The following is a 27851-nucleotide window of genomic DNA, read 5'->3' as shown; positions in this document are numbered from 1 at the left end:
TATCTTTGTTGCAAAAACATGAAACTCCCTCAATACGAGTTTCTCCGGTGGTCACTCCGGTGGCCAAAACAGACCATTGTGGTCAATTCTTCTTTTCAATGCCAGAACCCACATGGCCATGAAAAATCATGAAGTTAGAACCGTCGAATGCCTATCTTTGTTGCAAAAACATGAAACTCCCTCAATACGGATTTCACCGGTGGTCACTCCGGTGGCCAAAGCGAACCAGAATATACAATTGGTCTTTTTAATACCAGAAGCAACATGTCCATGAAAAATCATGAAGTTAGAGCCTTCGAATGCCTATCTTTGTTGCAAAAACATGAAACTCCCTCAATACGAGTTTCTCCGGTGGTCACTCCGGTGGCCAAAACAGACCATTGTGGTCAATTCTTCTTTTCAATGCCAGAACCCACATGGCCATGAAAAATCATGAAGTTAGAACCGTCGAATGCCTATCTTTGTTGCAAAAACATGAAACTCCCTCAATACGGATTTCACCGGTGGTCACTCCGGTGGCCAAAGCGAACCAGAATATACAATTGGTCTTTTTAATACCAGAAGCAACATGTCCATGAAAAATCATGAAGTTAGAGCCTTCGAATGCCTATCTTTGTTGCAAAAACATGAAACTCCCTCAATACGAGTTTCTCCGGTGGTCACTCCGGTGGCCAAAACAGACCATTGTGGTCAATTCTTCTTTTCAATGCCAGAACCCACATGGTCATGAAAAATCATGAAGTTAGAACCATCGAATGCCTATCTTTGTTGCATAAACATGGAAGTCCCTCAATTCGGGTTTCTCCGGTGGTCACTCCGGTGGCCACATAGGACCACAATGTCCAACAATGTTTTTACATATCACAACAATATGGAGCATGTAAAATTATTGAGATTTCATCATGAGTTAACCAACGCAGATGTGTTTAGCGCGGAAAACCGTTCAATTTCGTTACAGTTAACTCGTTGGCCATCTTGTGGGATCCCTGGAACCGGTTCCAGAAGGACGGGGCATAACCAGAAACATACAGAAATAGTTCTCGACAGATTGTATTATGGCCTAAAGAAGTTTGATGCAAAAACTTCTATTCTGTAAATAATATGAATGTGCTTTCTAGCACATTATCGTGAAAAACATTACTTTCCGGATGTTCCGGATTTCCGGAACCGGTTCTTAAGAATTAGTCAATATTAATGTCTTTAATCAAAGTCCACGTGAATACCTTTCCAACGATTACTGAACGATCCTGATTACTTGTTTGGTTGCAAAGTTATAGCTTGCCAAAGTTAGGGCCTCTAAAGCGGCATTTTTCAGTTGAAGCAGGTTCCCGGTGGCCACAGTGACCAAATCCGGAACTCTCCGGGGGTTTTGAAAACTAGACATGTGTGGCTTTCATTTGGGCCAAAGAAAATCAAAATCGGCCCAGCTTCTGATTTTTGAGAGCCGTTCAAAGTTTGGGGTCAAAAATGACCCCAGGGTCTTATTTGTAACTTTTTTTATGGGGTCGTCCAATGTTTTGGATGAATGGAAATGATAGTTTTCCACAAAAAAATAATTGTCTGAAAATTTCAGATTTCTAGGCCTTTCGAAACAAAAGCTATAGCGAATTAAAATTCGGAAAAGGTCAAAAAAGACCCCAAGACCTTACTAAGGTTAATCAAATATACAAAAATGTGAGGCAATGCCTAAATCCAACAAAAGATTTCGTAGCCGTAACATATACCCAAAAGTGCTCTGATAAAACTGTTAGTTCTATCATGAGCTCTGTTATGACCACCTCAGGGGGGTTAGCCCTATAGGAGAAATCATCGCCTAGTCGAAAAATGTGTCGCCTAGTCGGGATAATTTATGTAAATACGGAAAAATCATTACTCAATTTGAAGCTTAAGATCGAACTCAACGATTCAACACGTTTCGTCATTTTATTTTCAGAAAAATTACGTAATGTCTTTGAAACTCCGCTATGTTGAAGAATTAAAACTATGATACAACCCGAAATCCTAAGCAGGTTTGCATACGATGTCTTGTTGACCATAATAAGACTGGGCCAACTATCCAAAATGCGGGCCATAAGCGGCATAAAAGAGCTCGAGATGACTTTCATGTCGGCATCAATGGTTTTATGGTTAGGGTTTTTGAATCGCTAAAAAACTTCGATGAAATCAAAATTGCTACTTGGGCCCAGTACAAATTTTTGAAGGAACTTTAGAAACATTTTCTGTAAAACTCTGGAATGCTTTCTGAAGGCATCGCCGAAAATTTTATTTTAGGAATCTCTGGAGTAATGTCTGAATAAATGTTTAAGGAAATTTCTGAAGGAATCTCTGAACGAATTTTTGAAAGAATACCAGGAGGAATGTCTGCTCAAATTTAATAAAATGGGAAATTAGAGAAGTAAATTATGCAAGACGTTTTGAAAAAACGTTTTGTAGAATAGGAGGAATTTCTAAACAAATCCCTGAACAAAATTTCCGAATGAATTCATGGAAGATTTTTTTAAGGCATCTGTGAGGGAAGTTTTGACCGAATACTCGGACAAATTCCCAAACAATTTTTTTTAGAAGAATTTTTTTGTTAGATTTTTTTAAGGAATATACAATAGATTCTCCAAACGGATGCCCAGAGAAACTTCTGAATCAATATGCAGAGAGAGGAATTTCTGAAGTAATCTCTGGGCGAATTTCTCAAACAGTCTCTGAAATGATTTGTGAAAAATCATGGAGGAATTGGTGTAGCACTTCATGCCAGATTTCGTCAAAGAATTTTTTGTGACACTTCTGGAGGAACACACGGAATATTTTCTGAAATAAACCCGTAACATGATGATTTGATTTGAGAAGATTTCTTCGGAGTTCATCGTAATTAAGTTGGAAACCCTGGGTTCACTTACTTTTATTTAACACCGCAGAATTGCAACAAGAGGCGACCGAGTAGATAGCGGTACAAACTTACACTACGCGTACAGAAAGATCGTACGGCAAACACAGCACATCCAGCAACCACGTTCTCGCGTCGAATCTCTAAATTTCCGAAAGAACCCTCTGAGGAATTTTAGAAGGGATTCTTGGAGGAATTTCTGCAGCAATTCGTAAAGGAAAATTCTTGAAGCAATTCGTTAAGGAATTCCAGAGTAAATCCTCGGAGACATTTTCAAAGGAATCCCTGAATGAATCTGAATTTTTTGAACTTTTGGAAAATTTATGCAAATAACGTTTTTGTGTATGTCCGTTCATTGCTCAAAATATTGGCTTTTGAATGAACCATACATATATTTGAAGACAAAAGATTTCGATCGTAACGAGCTAGCGAGGTAGTGTTTTATTTAGCGAGAATTACTAATATATGCCAAAAACTCCGAGCCTTTTATCGAAAACCCAGTTTTCATGCAGTTTTTATATGTTTTGGTACATTTTGGTATACAATTTAAATAAAAATAAAATTAAAAAAAATGCTTCGATTTTATGTAAAATTCGATTTAATATACGTTTCGAAAATTAAAATGTCCACTAAATCGAGGTATACCTGTATTGCAGATACAAACTTTAATAAATAAATTAAGTGTTTATATCCACCTAGTTTTAAGTTGATAAATGTACTGCCGTGCTACGGCACATAATGGTGTCATATTGTATGGGAATCCAAATGTACATGGGCAACTAGGCGTAGAACGGCAGTGTAATACTTGAGTGAAATGCGAATGAAGTTAAAAAAGAACTTACGTGCAATTCCCAGAGAAATTTTTGGAAGAATCGTTGAGGTTATTTCTGATTTTATTTCTCTAAATTTGAGTAAATTTGACGAATTTCTTATGGAGAGCAGATAAGGATGGAGAAGTATTTGAAGAAGTGGTATAATGGAAACTGCTTAAGACTATTAAAAAATATATAAAAAAGAAGTGTAGAATTTCCATAAGTTAAAATACACAGTAATAAAATTTGTTATAATCGGTTGCTTCATTACCGAGATATCTTACAAAGAGTACAAGGTAGCAATATTATTTGATTTTTTGGAGAGATATTTGACCAAATGTTCAATCATTTTTCGGCCATTTGTCAACCGTATCAGGAACCTTCAGCAGCAAAACAAAAATACACAATTTCCAAATATGTTTGCAAAAGTTCTTTATAATAGGTCATTTGGTAATTGAGCTATTATTTTAATAAGACCTAGGAATATAAAGGCTATTTTGACAGAATATTCGAATATATAATTTTTAACCGATTTATCATCAGGTTTTATAGGAAAGTCACATTATTTCGAATACAAAACAACGAATACAGTGAAATAAAAATACAGCGAAACTTTTGATAAGTGTAAGAACCCGGGTAGAGCTTAATGGCAAAAGAATGGCAAATTTTACCATTAAAACATAATGTTTGAATGGCAAAATGTGTTATTTGTTTGTTTGAAATAAGAGTTAAAATAACAAAAATAATAACAAAATTTTGGTAGCAGAAAAACTTAAAAATAACTTATTTTGCCATTGTAATAACAAAGTAATGGTAAAGCATGCGGATTAAATTGAAGAACAAAATAAGTTATTTTTGAGATATTGATAACAAAATAAGACCCAAATTAACTGTTATCGGTGAATAACAAAATACATATGACATTCTTGAGTTATTGATAACAGAATAAGAACAAATTTAGCTGTTTATGTGGCGATCAAAATAATGGTAGGTTTAGTTGTTCAAATTCAATTTTAAAAAAATGGTAGATTCAGTTATTATTTCAAAGTAGTAGAAGAAAGGTAAAATGAGCTATTTCTTTTTTTTTCTTCAATAAAATTTAAGTTCATCAATCAATGTAAAAACAGTTTTATTTTGTGGAAATTAAAAACTCAAACTTACTTTTGCGAGATACGTCGAATTGAAAAGTTATGCTTGAAATTTACAATATAATAGTTAATGGTATATTATGAGTAAAATATGTTATGGTGCCTAATGTTTATAAATAATTTCTCACAATATCAAAATAATGGCAAATTTAGCTAGGGATGTAAATTCTGTTATTGTTTTGATATTTTATACAATTGATTATAAAAGGTGCTAAATTGCAACTTTTACCATGATAGTAATTTTTGTTATTGATGTGTTATTTAGCATTATTCATGAATAACATATCAATGACAAGATTTGCTATGATTGTATATTTTGCTATTGATTTGCCATTTTAAGTTTATCATAATAACAGAAGAATGGCAAAACGAGATATGATGGCAAAACCAGTTATTATTTTGTCTTTTGTTTGCCATTAGCCTCTACCCGGGAAGGGTACTGTTCACCATCAGTGGATTAATTCGTGTTGTTCCGGAACGGCGGAAAATAATAAAAATGTGCACTTTTAAACAATCTCTGTTAAAGTTCCCATGCTTTTATCGATTTGATGACTTGAGCTTCCTTTTTCCTGCAGCTTTCCCATGGCCATGGATGCCAGGAATGCTATTTATCCATTTGCAAATGGAAATTATTCGAAGGGAAACACCCTGAAAATACTTGCCGACTAATCTTTCCAATGGAAAGCTACGTGCCACTGAAGCCGTCTTCCTGATACCGATTCGAAGAAACACCCCGGAACCGGATTTTAATGGACTGGCGTCGGACTGATTGGAACGGTATCCCAGGAATTCCGCGCAAGTTTGCGAATTGATGCGGAGAAAACCGGAACGAAAAAACTTCGCCGGCTGTGGTGTGATTTCTAATGAGGCGCACTGTTATGTATCGCGAGAAGTCATCTGTTCTTTTTTCGTCCAGCTGTGGGTGAAACTCATTCACTTCTGTTTGGGCGAAATGACGTTACTCATAATAGGAGTTAATTTTACAGCAGGAAAAAAATCACCTTGATTCATCTTCTAAATGTGTATAAATGACGATTTTGCAAATATTGCTTCGTTAAGAAAATCAAAGGCCAAAAAATGAGGGAATGCATCCAGTTTTGTCTTAAGTTAAAATTTACAAATATAAAGAAAATAAAAAAAAAAGAATTCAAGTATGTTTTGTATGTATGACATTTAGTGTACCGTCATATATCCCCCTTCGGTACTCTGGACAAAGACAGGCTTTTTTTAATAGGGATGCTGGCAATACAGGTATACTTCGATTTAGTGGACATTTCAATTCTTGAAATGTCTATAAAAATTTTACCTAAACTTTTTTTTATTTTTTTTTTATTTAAATTCTATGCCAAAATATACCAAAACATGTGAAAACTGCATGAAAACTGAGTTTTCGATAAAAGGCTCGGAGTTTTTGGCCTATATTAGTAGTTCTCGCTAACGATCAAAATCTTTTGTCTCCAAAAATATGTATGCTTGATTCGAAAGCCAATATTTTGAGCGATGGGCATACACAATAACGTAATTTGCATAAATGTTCCAAAAAATTGAAAAAGTTCAGAAATTCATCCAGCGATTCCTTTGAAAGTGTCTCCGATGATTTAGCCTGGAATTCCTTCACGAATTGCTTCAAAAAATTTAGAGATTACGGTCGCCTTTTGTTGCAGTTCTGCGGTGTTGAATAAAAGAAAGTAAACCCAGAATTTTCTACTTTATTACGACGGTCTCCGAAGAAAACTTCCCAAATCAAATCATCATGTTACAGATAATTTCAGAAAATCTTCCAGAAATGTCACAAAGAATTCCTTACGGAAATCTGCCATGAATTGATTCACCAATTTCTCCATGATTTTTCAAAAATCATCTCAGAGATTGTTTGAGAAATTCGCCCCCAGGGATTACTTCAGATATTTTTCTGGATATTTATTCAGAAATTTCCCTAGGCATTCATTTGGAGAATCTTTTGGAGATTCCTTTAGAAAATCTTCCAAAAATTTCTTCAGAAATTCTTCTAAAAAATCTTTCTAAAAAAATCTTTTGGAACTTTTTTTAAGTATTCGGCCAAAAATTCCCTCACGGATTCTTTAAAAAAATCTTTCATAGATTCATTAGAAAATTTTCTCCAGCGATTTGTTAAGAAATTCATTCTATTCTACAAATTCCTTTAAGAATTCTTTCAAAGCATCTTGCATGATTTTCTTCTGAACTTCCTCAAAAAAAAATCCATAAATTTGGGCGGAAAGATTCTTTCAAAAATTCGTTCAGAGATTCCTTCAGAAATTTCTTCAGACATTTATCCAGAGTTTCTTTCAATAAAACTTCCAGCGAAGTCTTCATAAACTATTACAGAGTTTTTCAGAAAATGTTTCAAAAGTTCCATCAAAAAGTTGTGCTGGGGTTACTTTGGAAAGTCTTCCAAGGATGTCACCAGAAATGCCCACAGCAACTTCCAATTTATCCAGAAATTCCACTAGGGATTCCTCCAGAAGTTTCACGAAGAGTTGTGTAAGAAAGTTGTGTATGAGTTTCTGCAGAGATTCCTCCAGGCCAGGAATTTCTTTAGAAAATCCTTCAAAGATTTACCCTATTTTTTCGGGACTTTCTAGATTTTTTTTCCGAAAAATCCTTTGAGCATTCTCACAAATGATTTTCCAAGGATTTATTCCAAAACTGTTTTCCGGGGTTTGCTTCAGAAATGGTTCCACGGATTTTTTTTTTTTTTGAAAATCCTTCCTAGAATTTCTTTAGAAATTCCTACAGGGACTCTTTAATAAAATGTGAGATCCATTCGGAAATTTCTGCAATTCCTATAGAAACTCCCCTAGGGGTTCGTTCACAGAATTTTCGATGGATCTAGAAAACCTTCCATGAACTTTCTCAAAAATACTCCACGGGTTTTTTTTTAAGAAAATGATTCACGGATACATTTAGGAATCAGAAATTCAGAACTTCTTCTAAATTTACTCAGAAACTTTCTAAAAAAATTTCTCCAAGGATTGCTTTAGAAATTCTACAAGGATTCATTCGAAAATTTTCTTCAGCGATTTGTTAAGAAATTCATTTTATTCTACAAGTTCCTTTAAGAATTCTTTCAAAGCATCTTGCATGATTTACTTCTGAACTTCCTCAAAAAATAGCCATAAATTTGGGCAGAAAGATTCTTTCAAAAATTCGTTCAGAGATCCTTCAGAAATTTCTTCAGACATTTTTCCAGGGTTTCTTTTAATAAAACTTTCAGCGAAGTCTTCATAAACTATTACAGAGTTTTTCAGAAAATGTTTCAAAAGTTCCATCAAAAAGTTGTGCTGGGGTTACTTTGGAAATTCTTCCAAGGATGTCACCAGAAATGCCCACAGCAACTTCCAATTTCTCCAGAAATTCCACTAGGGATTCCTCCAGAAGTTTCACGAAGAGTTGTGTAAGAAAGTTTTGTATGAGTTTCTGCAGAGATTCCTCCAGGCCAGGAATTTCTTTAGAAAATCCTTCAAAGATTTACCCTATTTTTTCGGGACTTTCTAGATTTTTTTTTCCGAAAAATCCTTTGAGCATTCTCACAAACGATTTTCCAAGGATTTATTCCAAAACTGTTTTCCGGGGTTTGCTTCAGAAATGGTTCTAGGGATTTTTTTTTAAATCCTTCCTAGAATTTCTTTAGAAAATCCTGCAGGAGGGACTCTTTAATAAAATGTGAGATCCATTCGGAAATTTCTGCAATTCCTATAGAAACTCCCCTAGGGGTTCGTTCACAGATTTTTCGATGGATCTAGAAAACCTTCCATGAACTTTCTCAAAAATACTCCACGGGTTTTTTTTTAAGAAAATGATTCACGGATACATTTAGGAATCAGAAATTCAGAACTTCTTCCAAATTTTCTCAGAAACTTTCTAAAAAATTTTCTCCAAGGATTGCTTTAGAAATTCTACAAGGATTCATTAGAAAATTTTCTTCAGCAATTTGTTAAGAAATTCATTCTATTCTACAAATTCCTTTGAGAATTCTTTCAAAGCATCTTGCATGATTTACTTCTGAACTTCCTCAAAAAAAAAATCCATAAATTTGGGCGGAAAGATTCTTTCAAAAATTCGTTCAGAGATTCCTTCAGAAATTTCTTCAGACATTTATCCAGACTTTCTTTTAATAAAACTTTCAGCGAAGCCTTCATAAATTATTACAGCGTTTTTTCAGAAAATGTTTCAAAAGTTCCATCAAAAAGTTGTGCTGGGGTTACTTTGGAAATTCTTCCAAGGATGTCACCAGAAATGCCCACAGCAACTTCCAATTTCTCCAGAAATTCCACTAGGGATTCCTCCAGAAGTTTCACGAAGAGTTGTGTAAGAAAGTTGTGTATAAGTTTCGGCAGAGATTCCTCCAGGCCAGGAATTTCTTTAGAAAATCCTTCAAAGATTTACCCTATTTTTTCGGGACTTTCTAGATTTTTTTTTCCGAAAAATCCTTTGAGCATTCTCGCAAACGATTTTCCAAGGATTTATTCCAAAACTGTTTTCCGGGGTTTGCTTCAGAAATGGTTTCAGGGATTTTTTTTTGAAAGTCCTTCCTAGAATTTGTTTAGAAATTCCTGCAGGAGGGACTCTTTAATAAAATGTGAGATCCATTCGGAAATTTCTGCAATTCCTATAGAAACTCCCCTAGGGGTTCGTTCACAGATTTTTCGATGGATCTAGAAAACCTTCCATGAACTTTCTCAAAAATACTCCACGGGTTTTTTTTAAGAAAATGATTCACGGATACATTTAGGAATCAGAAATTCAGAACTTCTTCCAAATTTTCTCAGAAGCTTTCTAAAGAATTTTCTCCAAGGATTGCTTTAGAAATTCTACAAGGATTCATTAGAAAATTTTCTTCAGCAATTTGTTAAGAAATTCATTCTATTCTACAAATTCCTTTGAGAATTCTTTCAAAGCATCTTGCATGATTTACTTCTGAACTTCCTCAAAAAAAAAAATCCATAAATTTGGGCGGAAAGATTCTTTCAAAAATTCGTTCAGAGATTCCTTCAGAAATTTCTTCAGACATTTATCCAGAGTTTCTTTCAATAAAACTTCCAGCGAAGTCTTCATAAACTATTACAGAGTTTTTCAGAAAATGTTTCAAAAGTTCCATCAAAAAGTTATGCTGGGGTTACTTTGGAAATTCTTCCAAGGATGTCACCAGAAATGCCCACAGCAACTTCCAATTTCTCCAGAAATTCCACTAGGGATTCCTCCAGAAGTTTCACAAACAGCTGTGTAGGAAAGTTTTGTATGAGTTTCTGCAGAGATTCCTCCAGGCCAGGAATTTCTTTAGAAAATCCTTCAAAGATTTACCCTATTTTTTCGGGACATTCTAGATTTTTTTTCCGAAAAATCCTTTGAGCATTCTCGCAAACGATTTTCCAAGGATTTATTCCAAAACTGTTTTCCGGGGTTTGCTTCAGAAATGGTTCCAGGGATTTTTTTCTGAAAATCCTTCCTAGAATTTCTTAAGAAATTCCTGCAGGAGGGACTCTTTATTAAAATGTGAGATCCATTCGGAAATTTCTGCAATTCCTATGGAAACTCCCCTAGGGGTTCGTTCACAGAATTTTCGATGGATCTAGAAAACCTTCCATGAACTTTCTCAAAAATACTCCACGGGTTTTTTTTAAGAAAATGATTCACGGATACATTTAGGCATCAGAAATTCAGAACTTCTTCCAAATTTTCTCAGAAGCTTTCTAAAGAATTTTCTCCAAGGATTGCTTTAGAAATTCTACAAGAGATTATTAAGGAAATTCTCAAGATTTCTTCACATTCCTCCTTTAGATATTCCTTCAAGACATTTCTCTTGCAAAAATTGCTCCAAGGGTTTTATAAGAAAGTCTAAGAAAATTCTCCAAGGATTTCTTCAGATATTTTTCTACAGATTCTCATAAAAGATTCTTATAAGGATTCTTACGGAAAGGCTGAAAGACATTCTTCTACAGATTCATGCAGAAATTCACGCAGAGATTTCATCAGAAATGCCGCCGGGTATTCCTCTATGTATTTCCTCAGAAATTCCTGGATTCCCTCCAAGCGTACCTCTAGGAATTTCTCTATGGATTCCTCCAGGAATTCATTTAAAAAAATTGTTTAGGATTTTTATCAGAGGATATCTCCTGGATTTTTTTTTTCCAAAAATGTCTCAAGAGGGTTTGTTAGGTTTTCCACCAAGGATTCCCAGGTATTTCTCCTGGAATTTCTTCAGAAAATCCAACTATGCAATCTTATTCCTAAGTATTCCTGTTTTTTTTAATTCTTTCAGGAATTCATTTAGATGTTTCTTCAGATTTTTTTAAAAATTCTTTCTGATATTTCTTCAGCAATATTTTTGGAAATAGCTTTAAAGACTTCTTCAATACTTGAGAACTTATTGAATTACTTCAGAAATTTCAGCAGGGATTACTTCAAACGTTGTTCCATGGATTCCTTCAGAAGTTGTTCCAGCAGTTCTTTCAGGAGTTGCTTACGTGATTCCAGTGGCGTAGCTAGGAATTTGAGGGCCCGGTACGGAATCAAATTAGTGGGCCACCATGAAAATTACAGATGTACATATTTTACAATGATAAATCTATTTATTTAACTCTCGAATGATCGCGCTGTTGTATTTTGTATTAAACGTTGAAAAAATCTCGACTTTTGTACTCTGCATAAGCGTGATGCTGGCAGTGGTGGGAAACTGACTGACTGAAGGTTAAACATTATTTTCTCTATTCCTTTATAAATTTCTTCGGGAATTTCTGCAAGGATACATCCTGGCGTTCCATCAATGAGGGTCAGATTTTTTTCTAAGAATTATGTCGATGTTTTTTAACAATATTTTTAAGAATTGCACCAAGTAATTCTTCAGGAATTAGGAAAAGATTGCTTTACCGTTTTCTTGAAAAAAAATCTTTCTTGAAGAATAATTTTTGTCTTCAAGAATATTTTGAGTGGTTAATGCAAGAATATCATTAAGTATTTCACCGAGAATGTTTTCGAAAGATCTTCAAAGTACTTTGCTTGAATTGTAAAGGTACAGATACCCTATCTTATCAAATCAAAAAAATTCTTCATATGTTTCTCCAAGGATTCCTCCTAAGACTGTTTTGCCACTTTCTTCAGGATTTTTTTTAAGAATGCCTAGAAGCATCATTTGAGGGTTCAACTGATTTCCTTAGGTATTTTACAAATAGTTTTCTACAAGAAATTTTTTGGGAATTCTTACATGCAAGGGTTTCTTCATGTATTTACGTAATTACTCCTGCAAGATTCCTCCAAGAAATTCTGCAGGAATTCCTCCAGAGGATGCTTTGAGTGTTTTTGCTAGAAATGCATAAGAGATTCCTCCAATAAGCCATTCAAGGATTCAGGAACTCCTTATGAAATTCAAATAAAAAAATATAAAATTTCTTTCAAATATTCTCACAGAAATTCCTCCAAGAAATTCTATTGGAATTTCTTAAAATATTTTCAAGAACTGCTTTGTGAATGTTTTTGGGAAAGTGTTTGTGAACTTCTCGCAATAGTGTATCTCATAGAACTTCAATAGTAATAACAAACGGAATTTCGTAAGGAATTATCAAAAGAAATTTCCAGAGGAATTACCAAAGGAGTTTTCTGAAGAATTACCGGAGAAATCAAAAAAGTGACTCTAACATTTACAAATGAATTGACTACGGAATTTTCAAAGTACCTGTCGAATAAATTTCTAAAGAAACCAATGAAAGAAATTGACAGGTATATGAGCAAAGGAACTGCCGGTGAAACTTTCAATCAAATTACTGAAATTCCGTAGAAGGTGCCTGATCAATTTCCGAAGTAATTGCAAAAAGAATTTCGAAAAGTAATGATTTTCAAAAATAAGAACCTCAATCAATTTAAAATATAATTGCCAAGAAATTTACAACAGAATTACCGAAGCAAATTCCGATGGAATTGCTGAAATAGTTTTCGAAAAAATTGTCCAAGAAACCCCCTAAAATAATCTTAGAGGAATTTTTGAATTAAATCCAACAAAAATTGCAAAAAGGATTTCCAAAGAATTTTCCGAAAAAATTCCACAGAAGGAAATTCGAAAGATTTTGTCTGGTAACTTACAAGAAATTCCGCGAATGAATTGCAAGAGTAAATACTAAATTTATAAACCAATCAATTTCCGTAGGAATTGCCAAAGGAGTTTCCAGAAGTGTTGAAGTTATTCCCAAAATAATTACCAGAGGATTTTTCAAATAAATTGTCAAAAAAAAAAACAGCGAAAAGTTGCAGATGAAACTCCTAAAAAAAACTCCTAAAAAAATGAGACCGGATATCCTTAAAAAACTTGATTTATTTACGAAAGGAATAGTAAACTCAACACAATAGCTGAGACAGTTTACAAAAGAATTGCCAAAGAAATTTTCTAAAAATAATGCAGAACGAAATCAGAAAAAAAAAACGCTGAAGGAATTCCCTAAAGAATTTCCGAAGAAAATTTTCAGAGTAATTGCTGAACTGATTAAAATATTCCCTAACGAATTGCTGCACGGATTTCCAGATCCAGATCCAGAACAAAAATTCCGAAGAAACACTGCAGAAATTACTGAAAAAAAAATGCAAAAATTTCTTCAAGAATTCTCACAGAAATTTCTCCAAGGAATTCTACCGGTATTCTTTCAATGAATCCTTTAGGTATTCTTCCAAGGTGTCCATCAGGTTTTTTTTTAATTTATAACTTTAAATATTTTTTAACGATAATACCAGTTTCGTCTGGATTCCCTTCACGAACCTTCTAGAAATGTTTCTTACGATTCCAAGTGAGGAACTCCAAGAGCTTTTTCTTGGATATCTTTTACGATTTATTTAGGGAACACTTCAAGGACTTCTTTACAAATTCCGCCAAGATTTCCTTCAAAAGTTGCTACAGCGATTGCTTCGGGAACTCCACCATGCGTTTCTGAAGGAATTTCTTCAGTAATATATATTCCCAAGAATTCTATTAAAAGATTCTTAAAGATTTCCACAAACGATTCCTTTGGGGCTACCCACATAACCACTTCAGCATTTTTCCAGACGAATCTTTTAGGAATTCCTTTAATCCCTTTTTTTTTTTTAAATTTCTTCAAGAATTCCTTTCGTTTTTCGATTTCGAACGTTAATCCTCAAAGTATTCCTAGTACTTCTAGTACTATTTCACAGTACTGTAGTAATCCTTCAAAAATGTCATCAAAGATACCGTCAAAATCAACCCAATGATTCTTTTCAAATACATGTTGGAATTCATCTAGACGATTCTTTAAAGATTCCTTTAGAAATTCCTTCAATAATTCGTCCTAAAATTCATGCAAGCATTTCTACAATTTCGGGAATTCCTCCAAAATTCCTTTAGAAAATCTCCCAAGGATCCATTCAGGTATGGCTCCAAGCATGATCTCTGACATTCATGAAAGATATTTTCCATGAAGAAATCCTGCAAGATTCCACCAAGGGCTTCCAGGTGTTTTTTTCAGGTATTTCTCCTGGAATTTCTTCAGAAAATCCAATTATGCAATCTTATTCCCAAGTATTCCTGCTTTTTTTTAATTATTTCAGGAATTCATTTAGATTTTTTTTCTTCAGATTTTATTAAATTCATTCTGAAATTTCTTCAGCAATATTTTTGGAAATAGCTTTAAAGACTTCTTCAATACTTCAGAACTTCTTGAATTACTTCACAAATTTCAGCAGGGATTTCTTCAAAAGTTGTTCCAGCAGTTCCTTCAGGAGACCTTATGAGATTAAGGTAAATATATAAAACTAAGTATGTCATGAGGTATGCTTTGGCGCTATTATGGGTGCTCCACAAAACAATTTATTGGTATGAAGTGCTCCGCGTGTCAAAAGGCTGAAAACCTCTGCATTATAAATCACCATTACGAGATGAACCAGCCGAGGGCTGAAAATCTCGATAATAAAGAAAAATAATAATAATAATAATAAATCACCATAATACAAACTGTAAGTTTTAAACTGATTGGATATTAAAATTTTTACTATTAATTAAAAAATTATAAAAAATGGACATAAAATCGAGGTAAAATGTACATAAATTCGAGGGTCATATAATCGAGGGTTCACTAAATCGAGGTATACCTGTACGTAGAACTAGGAAACCGTTCATTTACCATCCAAAACCCCCCATGCCCCATAAGTTCTTACGTAATCAATGGACAGCTTCTTTGATAAGCTTCTATCACCTGTCTCGTCAAGTGCTGTAATATCCTCATTGGTAGAGGTTCCAGATCTCTGCCGATGGTGGCTGTCTAGGTTCAAATCCCGTTTGAAACCGCGTTTTTTATAACATTCATACGTCCAGTCATATTCTGTATTACTTTTCCTTTTTTTTTGTTTTTATTATTCAGATTTTCAGCCCTTGGCTGGTTCATCTCCGTTTTTAAAAATAGAACAATACACTTGCAAAAGTTTACCCAAAAAATGAGTATAACATTTTGTTCTTATAACATTTTGTTCTTATAATTTTGATCGTATCAAACACGTATAATTGATGAACTAGCCGAGGGCTAAAAATCTCGTTAATACATATGAAAAAAAAAATAATAGTAATAATAATTATTATTTTTGTTTTTTTTTTTTTTTTTTGACAACATCCTGCATTAAGTTTTTAACTACCTATGTTAGACAAAGTTAGACATAAACTGATATAATTTTATTCTGCTCCACTGATCGGAGGAGTGGGGAGTGGGAATCCTCGTGACAATAATGTGGATGCCGGTCTGTTTGTGAGACTCCAGTTCACTTTCAATTTCCTTTCTCCAGCAAAGGGCACGCGTGGGGGTTAAATTTCGGTCAATGGGACTTCACTCTGCTGAAGTCCGCAGCTAGCTTGGTTTCACACCGAAGAAGCGAAGTGTTTTCCGCTGAATTCCGGCCCTAAGGTCGGCCTTGAAAAGTTTTATGTTTCATGGGCAGCGTCAGCCAGAAATAGCAGCCCCAGACACGCTGCTTCGATTTGGTTCCGAATCGATTCTTTTGTTCGCCAGACTGTGAGTGAAGTGGTGCCTAACTTTTGTAATGCCTTTAATGTCGGAACATTTAGTAATGAACTGCAATGAGATTATTTGAATAATCTTTGGACATTGTTTAAGTATAAGTGTATCATTTGAAGGAACGACGGTCACTCGTAAAAGCCAGCAACTTCTCGAGCAGTTCTTCTAAGAATTCCTCTAGAAGTCCTTCAGGAGTTCGTCCAGTTTCTCCGGAAGGTTCTACTTTCCCAGAAAATTTGTTGTGGATTTTTGTGTAACTTCGTCTAAAAATTGCTCCCAGAACTCCTCCAGAAGGATCGAGAAATTTCCCAGGAATTCCTCCAGGCTCTCTTCCAGGAATTGCTTTTCAAAGCTCTTCTGTGGATTCATTCCAAATATTTCCTAAAAATTCCTTCCTTTGGGAGGTTGCTGAGGGAACTCTCAAAGAGATGTTCTAAAGAAGTTCCTCAGGAGGTTTTTTTTTTAGAAATTCCTCCTAAAATCCAGAAGTTTCTCCAGGAATTGCTTCAGAAATTCTTCTTCAGGACTTTTTCTCCAGGATTTTCTCGTCCGGAGTCCCACTAGTAGTTTCTCCAGGAGTCAGTTTCTAACAAACTCCTGGAAGAGCATTTGAAGGAGTTTCAAAAAAAATCCTTGGAGGGACTGGATAAAATCCTAGAGGAATTGAAGGAAACACACCCGGAGAAGTTCCTGAAGAAACTTCCACTGTAAATCCAAGATTTTTTCCATAGATTCCTTCCAAAATATTCCTCCAGATTTTCTCTACAGATTTAGCAGTTCCTCCAGAGATGCCTCCTCGAATCGTTTCTGATATTTCTATAGAAATCTCTTAAAATATCCCGACTCCTAACAGACGTTCTTCTAAGGATTCCTACAGTGTTTTCTTCAAAAAATCTTCCAGGGATTTCCTTAGCGATTCTGGCACATTTTTCCTTAAGAATACCTCCAAAGATTTTTCTAGGCTATTACATAGTGAATCTTCTAGGAATGATCCCAATGATTCCACCAGAAACCCCTCTAGAGATTCCTAAAGGATTTTTTTTCCGAAATTCATCCAGAATTTCCTCCAGAAATTTTTCCAGAATTTCTTCTGAAAATTCTTGCAAAGACTGCAAGACTGCAGAAACTCATAGAAACATTTCTGGGACAGGTACTGAAGTACCTCCGTATCATTCTGGAGCAAGTCCATGAATTCGTTGAGTCTTCTCTACGTGGTGTTCGTTTCGTCCCAATCACTTAAACATTCACAAAACAAACACTCTGAGGTGCGAGTGTGTCCTGGATTAAATCGTCCATATTCAGGAAGTTATTGATTGCTCCAGAGATTTTCCCAGGAATTTTGTTGGGATTTCATTTTCTAGGAGTCATTCCAAAGATTTTCCCATGCATTCTTCCGCAAAGATTCCGGAAATAAAATCCTAATCAAACCTCTTAAATAATTTTTGGATAAATCTGGAGGAGCTCCTAGAGAAACGTCTGAACGATGTTTTTGAGAAATCTTTGACGGAATCTCCGGAGGAATACCTAGAGGAATCTGTCAGAAATCATGAATGAATACCCTGCACACATTCCTAGACGAATTTCTAAAAAGAAAAAAAAAACTTCCAGAAATTGCTCCCTAGGAGTTTCTCCAGGAATTTTCTATCTCTGGAATCAAATCTCTGATTTTTTTTTTGGAGAAATCTAGAGGAAGTCCTAGAGAAACCTCTGAACAAAAGTTTAAAGGAATCTCTGACGGAATCTCCGGAGGAATACCTAGAGGAATCTCTATAAGAAATCCTAAATGAATTCCTGCACACATTCCTGGACAAATCTGAAAAAAAAAAAAAAAAAAAAAAAAAAAAAAAAATTAGGATTACTAAAGCGATTTTTTCTAGGAATTATTCCGAGCATTTCCCAGGCATTCTTCTAGAAATTGCTCCCCAGGAGTCTGGAATCAAATCTCTGATTTTTTTTTTGAGAAACCTGGAGGAAGTCCTAGAGAAACCTCTGAACAATAGTTTAAAGGAATCTCTGACGGAATCTCCGGTGGAATACCTAGAGGAATCTCTATAAGAAATCCAAAATGAATTCCTGCACACATTCCTGGACGAATCTCTAGAAAAAAAAAGAACGCAGGAAATATTGCACAAAAATCAGCAAACAAATTCCTGAAGGTATCTCTGCATGAACTCTTGAGCTGCTGGTAAAACTTTCGAGATAAATACTTGTGGAGAAATCATTGGAGCAAACTTTGGAGGAATTCTTGAAAGCGTAGTTTTTTTAGAGATTCCATCAGAAATTCTTCCAGGAATTCAACAAGAGCTTTCTCTAAGAATTGCTCCAGAAATCATTCCAAAGATTTTCCCATGTATTCCTCCAGGAGTTTCGCCAGGAATTTTTCCAGGAATATTTCAAAAAGAAAATCCTAGTCAAACCTCTGAAATAATTTTTGGATGGATCTGGAGGAAGTCCTTCTGAACGAAGTTTCTAAGGAATCTCTGATAGAAACTACGCAGGAATACCTAGAGGAATCTCTGTAAGAAATCCTGAATGAATTCTTGCAAAAATTTCTGGAAAAATTTCTGGAAAAAAAACGGCAGAAAATATTGCATTAAATCAGCAAAAAAAATCCTGAAGGTATCTCTGCATGAATTCTTGAACTTCTGGTAAAGCTTTCGAAATAAATACTTGGGGGAGAAATCATTGGAGCAAACTGTTGAGGAATTCTTGGAAGCATATATTTTTTTTTTGAGATTCCGTCCGAAATTCCTCTAGAGCTTTCTCTAAGAATTGCTCCTGAGATTTTCCCAGGAATTCCTCTGGGATTTCTTGCAGAGATTCCACCAGGCATTCCTAAAGCGATTCTTCAAGTAATCATTCCGTAGATTTTCCAGGCATTCCTGCAGAAATTCCTCCAGGAGTTTCTCCAGGAATTCTTCCAGGAAGATTCCAAAAAAAAATCCTAATCAAATCTCTGAAATAATGTTTGGACGAATCATGAGGAAGTCCGAGAGAAACTTCTGAACAATGTTTTCAAGGGATCTCTGACGGAATCTCCTGGTCCTGACCTAGAGGAATATCTAAAAAAAAATCTACGGGAGCCTCTGGATAAATTCCTGGAGGAATCTCTCTGGGTCAACTTCTGACGGAAATACTGGAAAAATCTTTGAAGAATTTCTAGAACAATTTCTGAAACAGTATCTGGAGGAATAACTGGAAAAATCTCCAAGGAAATTCCTGGACCCATTTCTTCGGATTTCATTTTCTAGGAGTCATTCCAAAGATTTTCCCATGCATTCTTCCGCAAAGATTCCGGAAATAAAATCCTAACAAACCTCTTAAATAATTTTTGGATAAATCTGGAGGAGCTCCTAGAGAAACGTCTGAACGATGTTTTTGAGAAATCTTTGACGGAATCTCCGGAGGAATACCTAGAGGAATCTGTCAGAAATCATGAATGAATACCCTGCACACATTCCTAGACGAATTTCTAAAAAGAAAAAAAACTTCCAGAAATTGCTCCCCAGGAGTTTCTCCAGGAATTTTCTATCTCTGGAATCAAATCTCTGATTTTTTTTTGGAGAAATCTAGAGGAAGTCCTAGAGAAACCTCTGAACAAAAGTTTAAAGGAATCTCTGACGGAATCTCCGGAGGAATACCTAGAGGAATCTCTATAAGAAATCCTAAATGAATTCCTGCACACATTCTTGGACAAATCTCAAAAAAAAAAAAAGGATTACTAAAGCGATTTTTTCTAGGAATTATTCCGAGCATTTCCCAGGCATTCTTCTAGAAATTGCTCCCCAGGAGTCTGGAATCAAATCTCTGATTTTTTTTTTGAGAAACCTGGAGGAAGTCCTAGAGAAACCTCTGAACAATAGTTTAAAGGAATCTCTGACGGAATCTCCGGTGGAATACCTAGAGGAATCTCTATAAGAAATCCAAAATGAATTCCTGCACACATTCCTGGACGAATCTCTAGAAAAAAAAAAGAACGCAGGAAATATTGCACAAAAATCAGCAAACAAATTCCTGAAGGTATCTCTGCATGAACTCTTGAGCTGCTGGTAAAACTTTCGAGATAAATACTTGTGGAGAAATCATTGGAGCAAACTTTGGAGGAATTCTTGAAAGCGTAGTTTTTTTAGAGATTCCATCAGAAATTCTTCCAGGAATTCAACAAGAGCTTTCTCTAAGAATTGCTCCAGAAATCATTCCAAAGATTTTCCCATGTATTCCTCCAGGAGTTTCGCCAGGAATTTTTCCAGGAATATTTCAAAAAGAAAATCCTAGTCAAACCTCTGAAATAATTTTTGGATGGATCTGGAGGAAGTCCTTCTGAACGAAGTTTCTAAGGAATCTCTGATAGAAACTACGCAGGAATACCTAGAGGAATCTCTGTAAGAAATCCTGAATGAATTCTTGCAAAAATTTCTGGAAAAATTTCTGGAAAAAAAACGGCAGAAAATATTGCATTAAATCAGCAAAAAAAATCCTGAAGGTATCTCTGCATGAATTCTTGAACTTCTGGTAAAGCTTTCGAAATAAATACTTGGGGGAGAAATCATTGGAGCAAACTGTTGAGGAATTCTTGGAAGCATATATTTTTTTTTTGAGATTCCGTCCGAAATTCCTCTAGAGCTTTCTCTAAGAATTGCTCCTGAGATTTTCCCAGGAATTCCTCTGGGATTTCTTGCAGAGATTCCACCAGGCATTCCTAAAGCGATTCTTCAAGTAATCATTCCGTAGATTTTCCAGGCATTCCTGCAGAAATTCCTCCAGGAGTTTCTCCAGGAATTCTTCCAGGAAGATTCCAAAAAAAAATCCTAATCAAATCTCTGAAATAATGTTTGGACGAATCATGAGGAAGTCCGAGAGAAACTTCTGAACAATGTTTTCAAGGGATCTCTGACGGAATCTCCTGGTCCTGACCTAGAGGAATATCTAAAAAAAAATCTACGGGAGCCTCTGGATAAATTCCTGGAGGAATCTCTCTGGGTCAACTTCTGACGGAAATACTGGAAAAATCTTTGAAGAATTTCTAGAACAATTTCTGAAACAGTATCTGGAGGAATAACTGGAAAAATCTCCAAGGAAATTCCTGGACCCATTTCTTCGAATTGAATTCTTAGAGGAAACTAAAAAAAAAACAAAAAAAAACTTCCAGAAAAAATCTTAAAAACTTCTGACGGAAATTCTGGAAAAATCTTTGAAGAATTTCTGGAACAATTTCTGAAACAGTATCTGAAGGAATTACTGGAAAAATCTCCAAGGAAATTTCTGCAAGAATTCTTTGAGGAAACTAAAAAAAAATCTGCCAGAAAAAAAATCTTTGGAATGATCTCGGGAGAAATTCTCGGAGGAATCGCTAGAGTGAATACTGAGAGATTCTCTGGAGGAATTCTCTCTGAAAGAATTCTGGGAGCAATCTTCGTAGTAATTCCTGCAAAAATCCCAGAGAAATTTCTCAAGAAGTCACTGGGTTAATTACTGAATGAATCTTCGAAGGCATTTCATCAGGAACAACTAAATGAATGAGTTCCTTGAATAATTATGGCAAGAATCTCTGAGTGGAAGTTCAGGAAAGAGTTCAGGTGGATTTTTTTGGATAAAAATCCTCTGGAGGAATCTTTGAAGTAATTCTGGCAAGAATCTCAGGAGAAACTCCTAGAGGAATTCTTGCTGGAATCATTAGAGAAACTCCTGGAGGTATTTCTAGTGTGATCTCTGGAAAATTCTCTGGAGGAATTCCTACAATTTTGTCTACGTTTTCAGGAATATGAGTCTCCTAGGCATAATTCTAAAAATTTCCCCATCAATGGTTTCAGAGATTGCTCGACAATTCCACCACTATGTCAGCCATGGAGTTTCACCAGCAATTCTTCCAGGAAAATCCCAAAAAAATGTAATCTCTGGAATAATTTTTGGAAGAATCTTCAGTTGAATTACTGGTGGAAACTCTGGATGACTGGACTCTGGATATACCTCTGAACAAAGTTTCTAAGGAATCTCCGGAGGAACTCCTTTGAGAAATCCTGAATGGATTTCTGGGCGAATTCCTGGAAGTATCTCTGAGAAAAGAACATCTGCAGAAGCTTAGGGATAAATTCCTGAAGGCATCCCTCTCGGGCAACTTCTGAAGTAACTATTGAAGTAACCTCTGGAGATTTAGTGCATGAATCTCCGGAGAAGACATCCAGGAAAAATCTGTGGTGTTATTTCTGCAGAAATTATTGCAAAAATCTTTGCATGAATTCTTGGAGGAAACTCTGCAGTAATTACTGAAGGCACTCTTGGAGGAAATCCTGTTGGAATTTTTGAATTACCCGTGAATCTTTGGACAAAAACTTCAGGAGAAATCTCTGACGAATTCCTGTGTGCAAATCTCTGAAGAACATTCTGGAGCAATATCTGGAGGAACTATCTCTGCATTAATTCTTAGGGGAAACTCTGTAGCAATTACAGTGCCTCCTGTTGGAGGAATGTTTTTGAGATTCTTCTGGAGAAATCACTAGAGCCAACTCTGGAGGAATCCTCGATAAAATCTCAATAGTAAATCCTGAGAGATTCTCTGGAGGAGTTTTTTTTTTTTGTGGAGAATCTCTGGACGAATTTCTGAATCACTCTTTGAAGGAATCTTTGAAGTAACCCCACAGAAATTTCTCGGGAAGTCACTGGGTAAATTTCTGAATGAATCTTCGAAGGCATGGGAGTTTCGAGGGCCCTTCATGTGTAATTTTTAGATAAATCTCTGGAGGAACTTCCTGATAAAATCATTAGAGGAACCGCTGGAGAGATTCCTGGTGTGATAGCTTCTCCGGAAGAATTCCTGGAGGGAGATCTGAAAGAGTTCTGGTATGAATCAGTGGAGCAACTTTTGGAAGAATTTCTTAGAAGAATTCATGGAGGAAGTCTTAGAGCAATTGAAATGTAGTTTTTGATTGAATCTCTGAAAGAGTTCCTCAAAGAACGTCTGGGCGAACTCCTGGAAGAATACCAGGTGTACTCTATGGAAGAATTCAAGGAGGTCTTCGTGGTGGAATCTCTAGAGGAGTTCCGGGAAGAATTTCTGAAGGAATTCCTAGGGGAAAATTTTGAGAAATTCTTGCAAGAATCTCAAGAGCAACTGCTAGAGGAATTCCTGATATGATCAATGAAGAAATTCCTGGCGAATTCACTGGAGGAATTCCTGGAGGGCGATCTTGGAAGAATCTGTGGAGTAAATAATTCTTGAATGAAATCTCCTTAGAAAAATTCATGGAGAAAGTCTGGGAATTGTAATGTAATTCTTGAAAAAAATTCCGAAAGTGTTTCTAGAAGAATTTCTTAAGAAACTCTTAGAAGAATACCGGGTGGAATCTATGGAGGAACTCATGGAAGACTTCGTGGTGTAATCTCTAGAAAGTAACTGGAAGAATTCCTGGAGGAATATCTGGAGGAGTCTCAGGAGGAATTTCTGGAAAAAAAAACTCTGCCCCAAAAATTCAAACATTTATAGAATGATGATGAACAATTCAAATGGCGAATGTATTATTTGAAAGATAATTTCGTCAATAATGTGTTGATATGGTAAAACAGTGGTTCCGGGAACATTGGCCACCGGGAAACTGCTACACAGGGCGCATTTTGGACAACTTAGAAGCATATTGTCTTCTGCAAAGTTGCTCAGAAGACTTAGAGCTTTCACAAAGAAAACAATTTAGTTCGAGAATCACTCATTGCGTAGCGCTAGTGTTCTAAGGAGCTTTAAGTATAGTCTAAACGTCGTATATCTCGAGTTCTGTACCACTTAGAAGGATACTGTCTTCTGCAAAGTTACTCAGAAGACTAGGAGTTTTCACATAGAAAACAATTTAGTTTGAGAATCACTCACTGCGTAGCTAGCGCTAGTGTTCTTAGGAGCTTCCAGTTCAGTCTTAGCGTCGTATATCTTGAGTTCTGGACCACTTTGAAGGACACTGTCTTCTGCAAAGTTACTCAGAAGACTAGGAGCTTTCACATAGAAAACAATTTAGTTTGAGAATCACTCACTGCGTGGCGCTAGTGTTCTTAGGAGCTGCCAGTTCAGTCTAAGCGTCGTATATCTCGAGTTCTGTACCATTTAGAAGGATACTGTCTTCTGCAAAGTTGCTCAGAAGATTAGGAGCTTTCACATAGAAAACAGTTTAGTTTGAGAATCACTCACTGCGTGGCGCTAGTGTTCTGTGGAGCTTTAAGTATAGTCTAAACGTCGTATATCTCGAATTCTGTACCATTTAGAAAGATACTGTCTTCTGCAAAGTTACTCAGAAGACTAGGAGCTTTCACATAGATTACAATTTGGTTAGAGAATCACTCACTGCGTGGCGCTTGCGTTCTAAGGAGCTTTAAGTATAGTCTAAACGTCGTATATCTCGAGTTTTGTATCATTTAGAAGGATACTGTCTTCTGCAAAGTTGTTCAGAAGATCAAGAGCGTTCACATAGAAAACAATTTAGTTTGAGAATCACTCACTGCGTGGCGCTAGAGTTCTTAGGAGCTTCCAGTATAGTCTAAACGTCGTATATCTCGAGTTCTGTACCACTTAGAAGGATACTGGCTTCTGTAAAGTTACTCAGAAGACTAAGAGCTTTCACATAGATAACAATTTAGGTCGAGAATCACTCATTGCGTGGCGCCAGTGTTATTAGGAGCTTCCAGTTCAGTCTAAGCGTCGTATATCTCGAGTTCTGTACCATTTAGTAGGATATTGGCTTCTGCAAAGTGAAGTTCTTTACCATTTAGAAGGATACTGGCTTCTGCAAAGTTACTCAGAAGATTAAGAGCTTTCACATAGATAACAATTTAGTTCGAGAATCACTCACTGCGTGGCGCTAGAGTTCTTAGGAACTTCCAGTTCAGTCTAAGCGTCGTATATCTCGAGTTCTGTACCACTTAGTAGGATACTGTCTTCTGCAATGTTGCTCAGAAGACTAAGAGCGTTCACATAAAAAATAATTTAGTTTGAGAATCACTCACTGCGTGGCGCTAGTGTTCTAAGGAGCTTCCAGTGTAGTCTAAACGTCGTATATCTCGAGTTCGGAACCATTCAGAAGGATACTGTCTTCTGCAAAGTTACTCAGAAGACTAAGAGCTATCACATAGAAAACAATTTAGTTCAAGAATCACTCACTGCGTGGCGCTAGCGTTCTAAGGAGCTTTAAGTATAGTCTAAACGTCGTATATCTCGAGTTCTGTACCATTTAGAAGGATACTGGCTTCTGCAAAGTTACTCAGAAGATTAAGAGCTTTCACATAGATAACAATTTAGTTCGAGAATCACTCATTGCGTGGCGCTAGTGTTCTTAGGAACTTCCAGTTCAGTCCAAGCGTCGTATATCTCGAGTTCTGTACCACTTAGTAGGATACTGTCTTCTGCAATGTTGCTCAGAAGACTAAGAGCGTTCACATAAAAAACAATTTAGTTTGAGAATCACTCACTGCGTGGCGCTAGTGTTCTAAGGAGCTTCCAGTGTAGTCTAAACGTCGTATATCTCGAGTTCGGAACCATTCAGAAGGATACTGTCTTCTGCAAAGTTACTCAGAAGACTAAGAGCTATCACATAGAAAACAATTTGGTTCGAGAATCACTCACTGCGTGGCGCAAGTGGTAACTGAATATGGAGATGGATCGGCACACTTTACGAAGGCCCAGAAACTTATGGTGGGGCAGCCTCAATACAGAAACAAAAGAAGTCGATGAAAATTTGAAAAGGACAAGACAACAGATCAAAGAGGTAGCGCGTAATCGCCCAAGATGGAGATCTCTCATCATTTGCCACCACGGATGGATACACAAGACTTGTAGAACATCCTGAACTCGATGTCGTCAATGCAATACAATAATAAAACTATAAGAAGACTATAGCACTACATGAGCTTATGCTGCTGATCTCACTTACCGATATCCTCCACCATAGCATTCTGCGCCGTGGCGCAGAACCGAATAACATAGCGCTCGTTGACCGAAGCCGGTACCATATGAATCTTCCCCGATGCGTTGATACTGCTCAGTAGCTTCTCGTTGATCCGATCGGACCCCTTCAGCCGGAAGCACACCAGTCCCAGTTTGACGTCGTTGCACACTTCGAAGCGGCTGTCCTTCAGGACCAACCGCTCGAACCGTTTCGCCAGGTCGATGTGATGCCGGATGTAGTTCTGCAGTCCGGAGATCCCATAGCTTCGCAGAACGAACCACAGCTTCAGCGACCGGAACCGGCGACTCAGCGGCACGCCCCAGTGACGGTAATCGATGGCTGAGTCCGAATAACCATGCTTCAGATAGAGGGGATCAACCTGTTGGGAGAAGAAAGTTTGAGAAGAACCCGCTTCGATTGGAATGCTAGCGATCTTCTTTACCACTAAAGCCGAAGTCAGCCGAATTCTATCACGAACCCACAACGTCGAACAGTCAAAGTTCGTTAGTAGCCATTTGTTCGGGTTGGTGTTGAACGAATCGGCGTAATCGATACCCTTCAGCAAATACTTCAGTTCCGGGCAGATGAACGAATTGCCAGCGTAAGCGGCATCCACGTGCAACCAGACGCTCGGAAACCGCTGTAGAGCTTCTCCAATTTCATTGATGTTATCGAAAGCACAGGATCCCGTAGTGCCCAAGGTAGTCGATACGTAGAATGGAATCAGGCCCTGCTGTTCATCCTCCTCCATGGCCTACGGATAGTAACTTGTGATTATTAGTCTTGTAATTATTATTCTCTGCACATTTCATCAGATCACGAAATTAGGAGAAAACAACTAATTTGACCATTGAGGATGATGTACTCGTAATCCGCTCTACACAGTACCGTTGCATAATCGGCTTTGGTTACTGGAACTACTTGAAGACTGCTAGCTAGTTTTACCTACACAACCAGGAGTCGCATAATGATGCACGCAGTACATCGTATACAGTACTATTTTAAGAACTTCAGGTCTACACTCGTAACGTTTCATAATCAACCGCAGTTACTGGAGCAATCTGAAGTCTACTAGCTTATTATAAACCTTTGGGACATTCAGGGTCGTCCAAACTGTTCTATAATGAAGTCCTTCAAATCTACAAGAATAACTTTATGTGTTTTCACCAAAAAATAATAGTATTGCATAATCTGCTGGCTTCACCTTGAAATCTCAAATATAATTTAGAGACACTACAGGTATATTCCAGGTCAGCCAAACTACCTTAGAGTTCAGGACTTCAGGTCTACACTCGTAACAACAGCCATATCTGCTATACTGAGTAACGTTGCATATTTATCCGTAGTTACTGGACCAATCTGAAGTCTACTTTTTTTTAATATAAACCTTTGGGACATTCAGGTTTGTCCAAACTGTTCTATAATGAAGTCCTGCAAATCTGCAAGAAAAACTTTATGTGTTTTCACCATAACCAATAGCACAACATAATCTGCTGAGATCCGTGAAGCACTTGAAATCTCAAATGTCATTTAGAGACACTGTGGGAATGTTTCAGGTCAGCCAAACTATCTTTGAGTTCAGAACTTCAGGTCTACACTCGTAACATCAGCTATATCTGACATACTGAGTAAAGTTCCATAATCAATCGCGGTGACTGGATCAACCTGAAGTCTACTATATATTATTCTGAACCTTTGGGACATTGAGGGTCGTCCAAACTATCCTGAAGCTTAGCTCTTGATAGTAACAGTAGTTATTCTCATAGTGAACTTTAGACTGTAATCTGTAATCCCCCTGGCATATCATGAGTAATTTCAAGATAGTTTTGAGATATTCCAGATCATCAAGATTACTCCTGAGACCATAGCTTCAGGTCTACACTTGTGATAACAGCTTTTTTTTTTCTTTTTATTCGTGAATTTTAACTTAAGCTAATTCTTCACTGTTCACTGTTCACACAAACAGGTATATCTATAGAAATGCTTGAATAAATTCGTAAGAAATCCTTGAAAAGACTTCAAGAAAAACCGTTTGGGGCATTGCTAAAGGAACTCTGGAAAAAATTTCTAAAAAAAAA

At 36.4% G+C, this 27851-nt stretch overlaps 2 protein-coding genes across 7 annotated transcripts in view; one reads left to right on the top strand and one right to left on the bottom strand.

Annotated features, from left to right (window-relative positions):
* LOC109407819 (ribonuclease P protein subunit p25-like protein) overlaps positions 1-27851 on the top strand; it is a 606744-nt gene that overhangs the window by 352689 nt on the left and 226204 nt on the right. The window lies entirely within an intron of this gene.
* LOC109407816 (aromatic-L-amino-acid decarboxylase) overlaps positions 1-27851 on the bottom strand; it is a 155157-nt gene that overhangs the window by 25121 nt on the left and 102185 nt on the right. Inside the window, exons 5-6 of the mRNA XM_029870336.2 lie at positions 26216-26527; positions 25759-26152 (exon numbers count right to left, since the gene is read on the bottom strand). Coding sequence (XP_029726196.1) covers positions 25759-26152; positions 26216-26527 — 706 coding nt within the window. The remainder of the gene's footprint in view (positions 1-25758; positions 26153-26215; positions 26528-27851) is intronic.

This window comes from Aedes albopictus, chromosome 2 (assembly GCF_035046485.1).
Source record: "Aedes albopictus strain Foshan chromosome 2, AalbF5, whole genome shotgun sequence".
Lineage (NCBI taxonomy): Eukaryota > Metazoa > Arthropoda > Insecta > Diptera > Culicidae > Aedes > Aedes albopictus.
The sequence above is the reverse complement of the archived record's forward strand: the minus strand, read 5'-3'. Positions and strand labels throughout refer to the sequence as shown.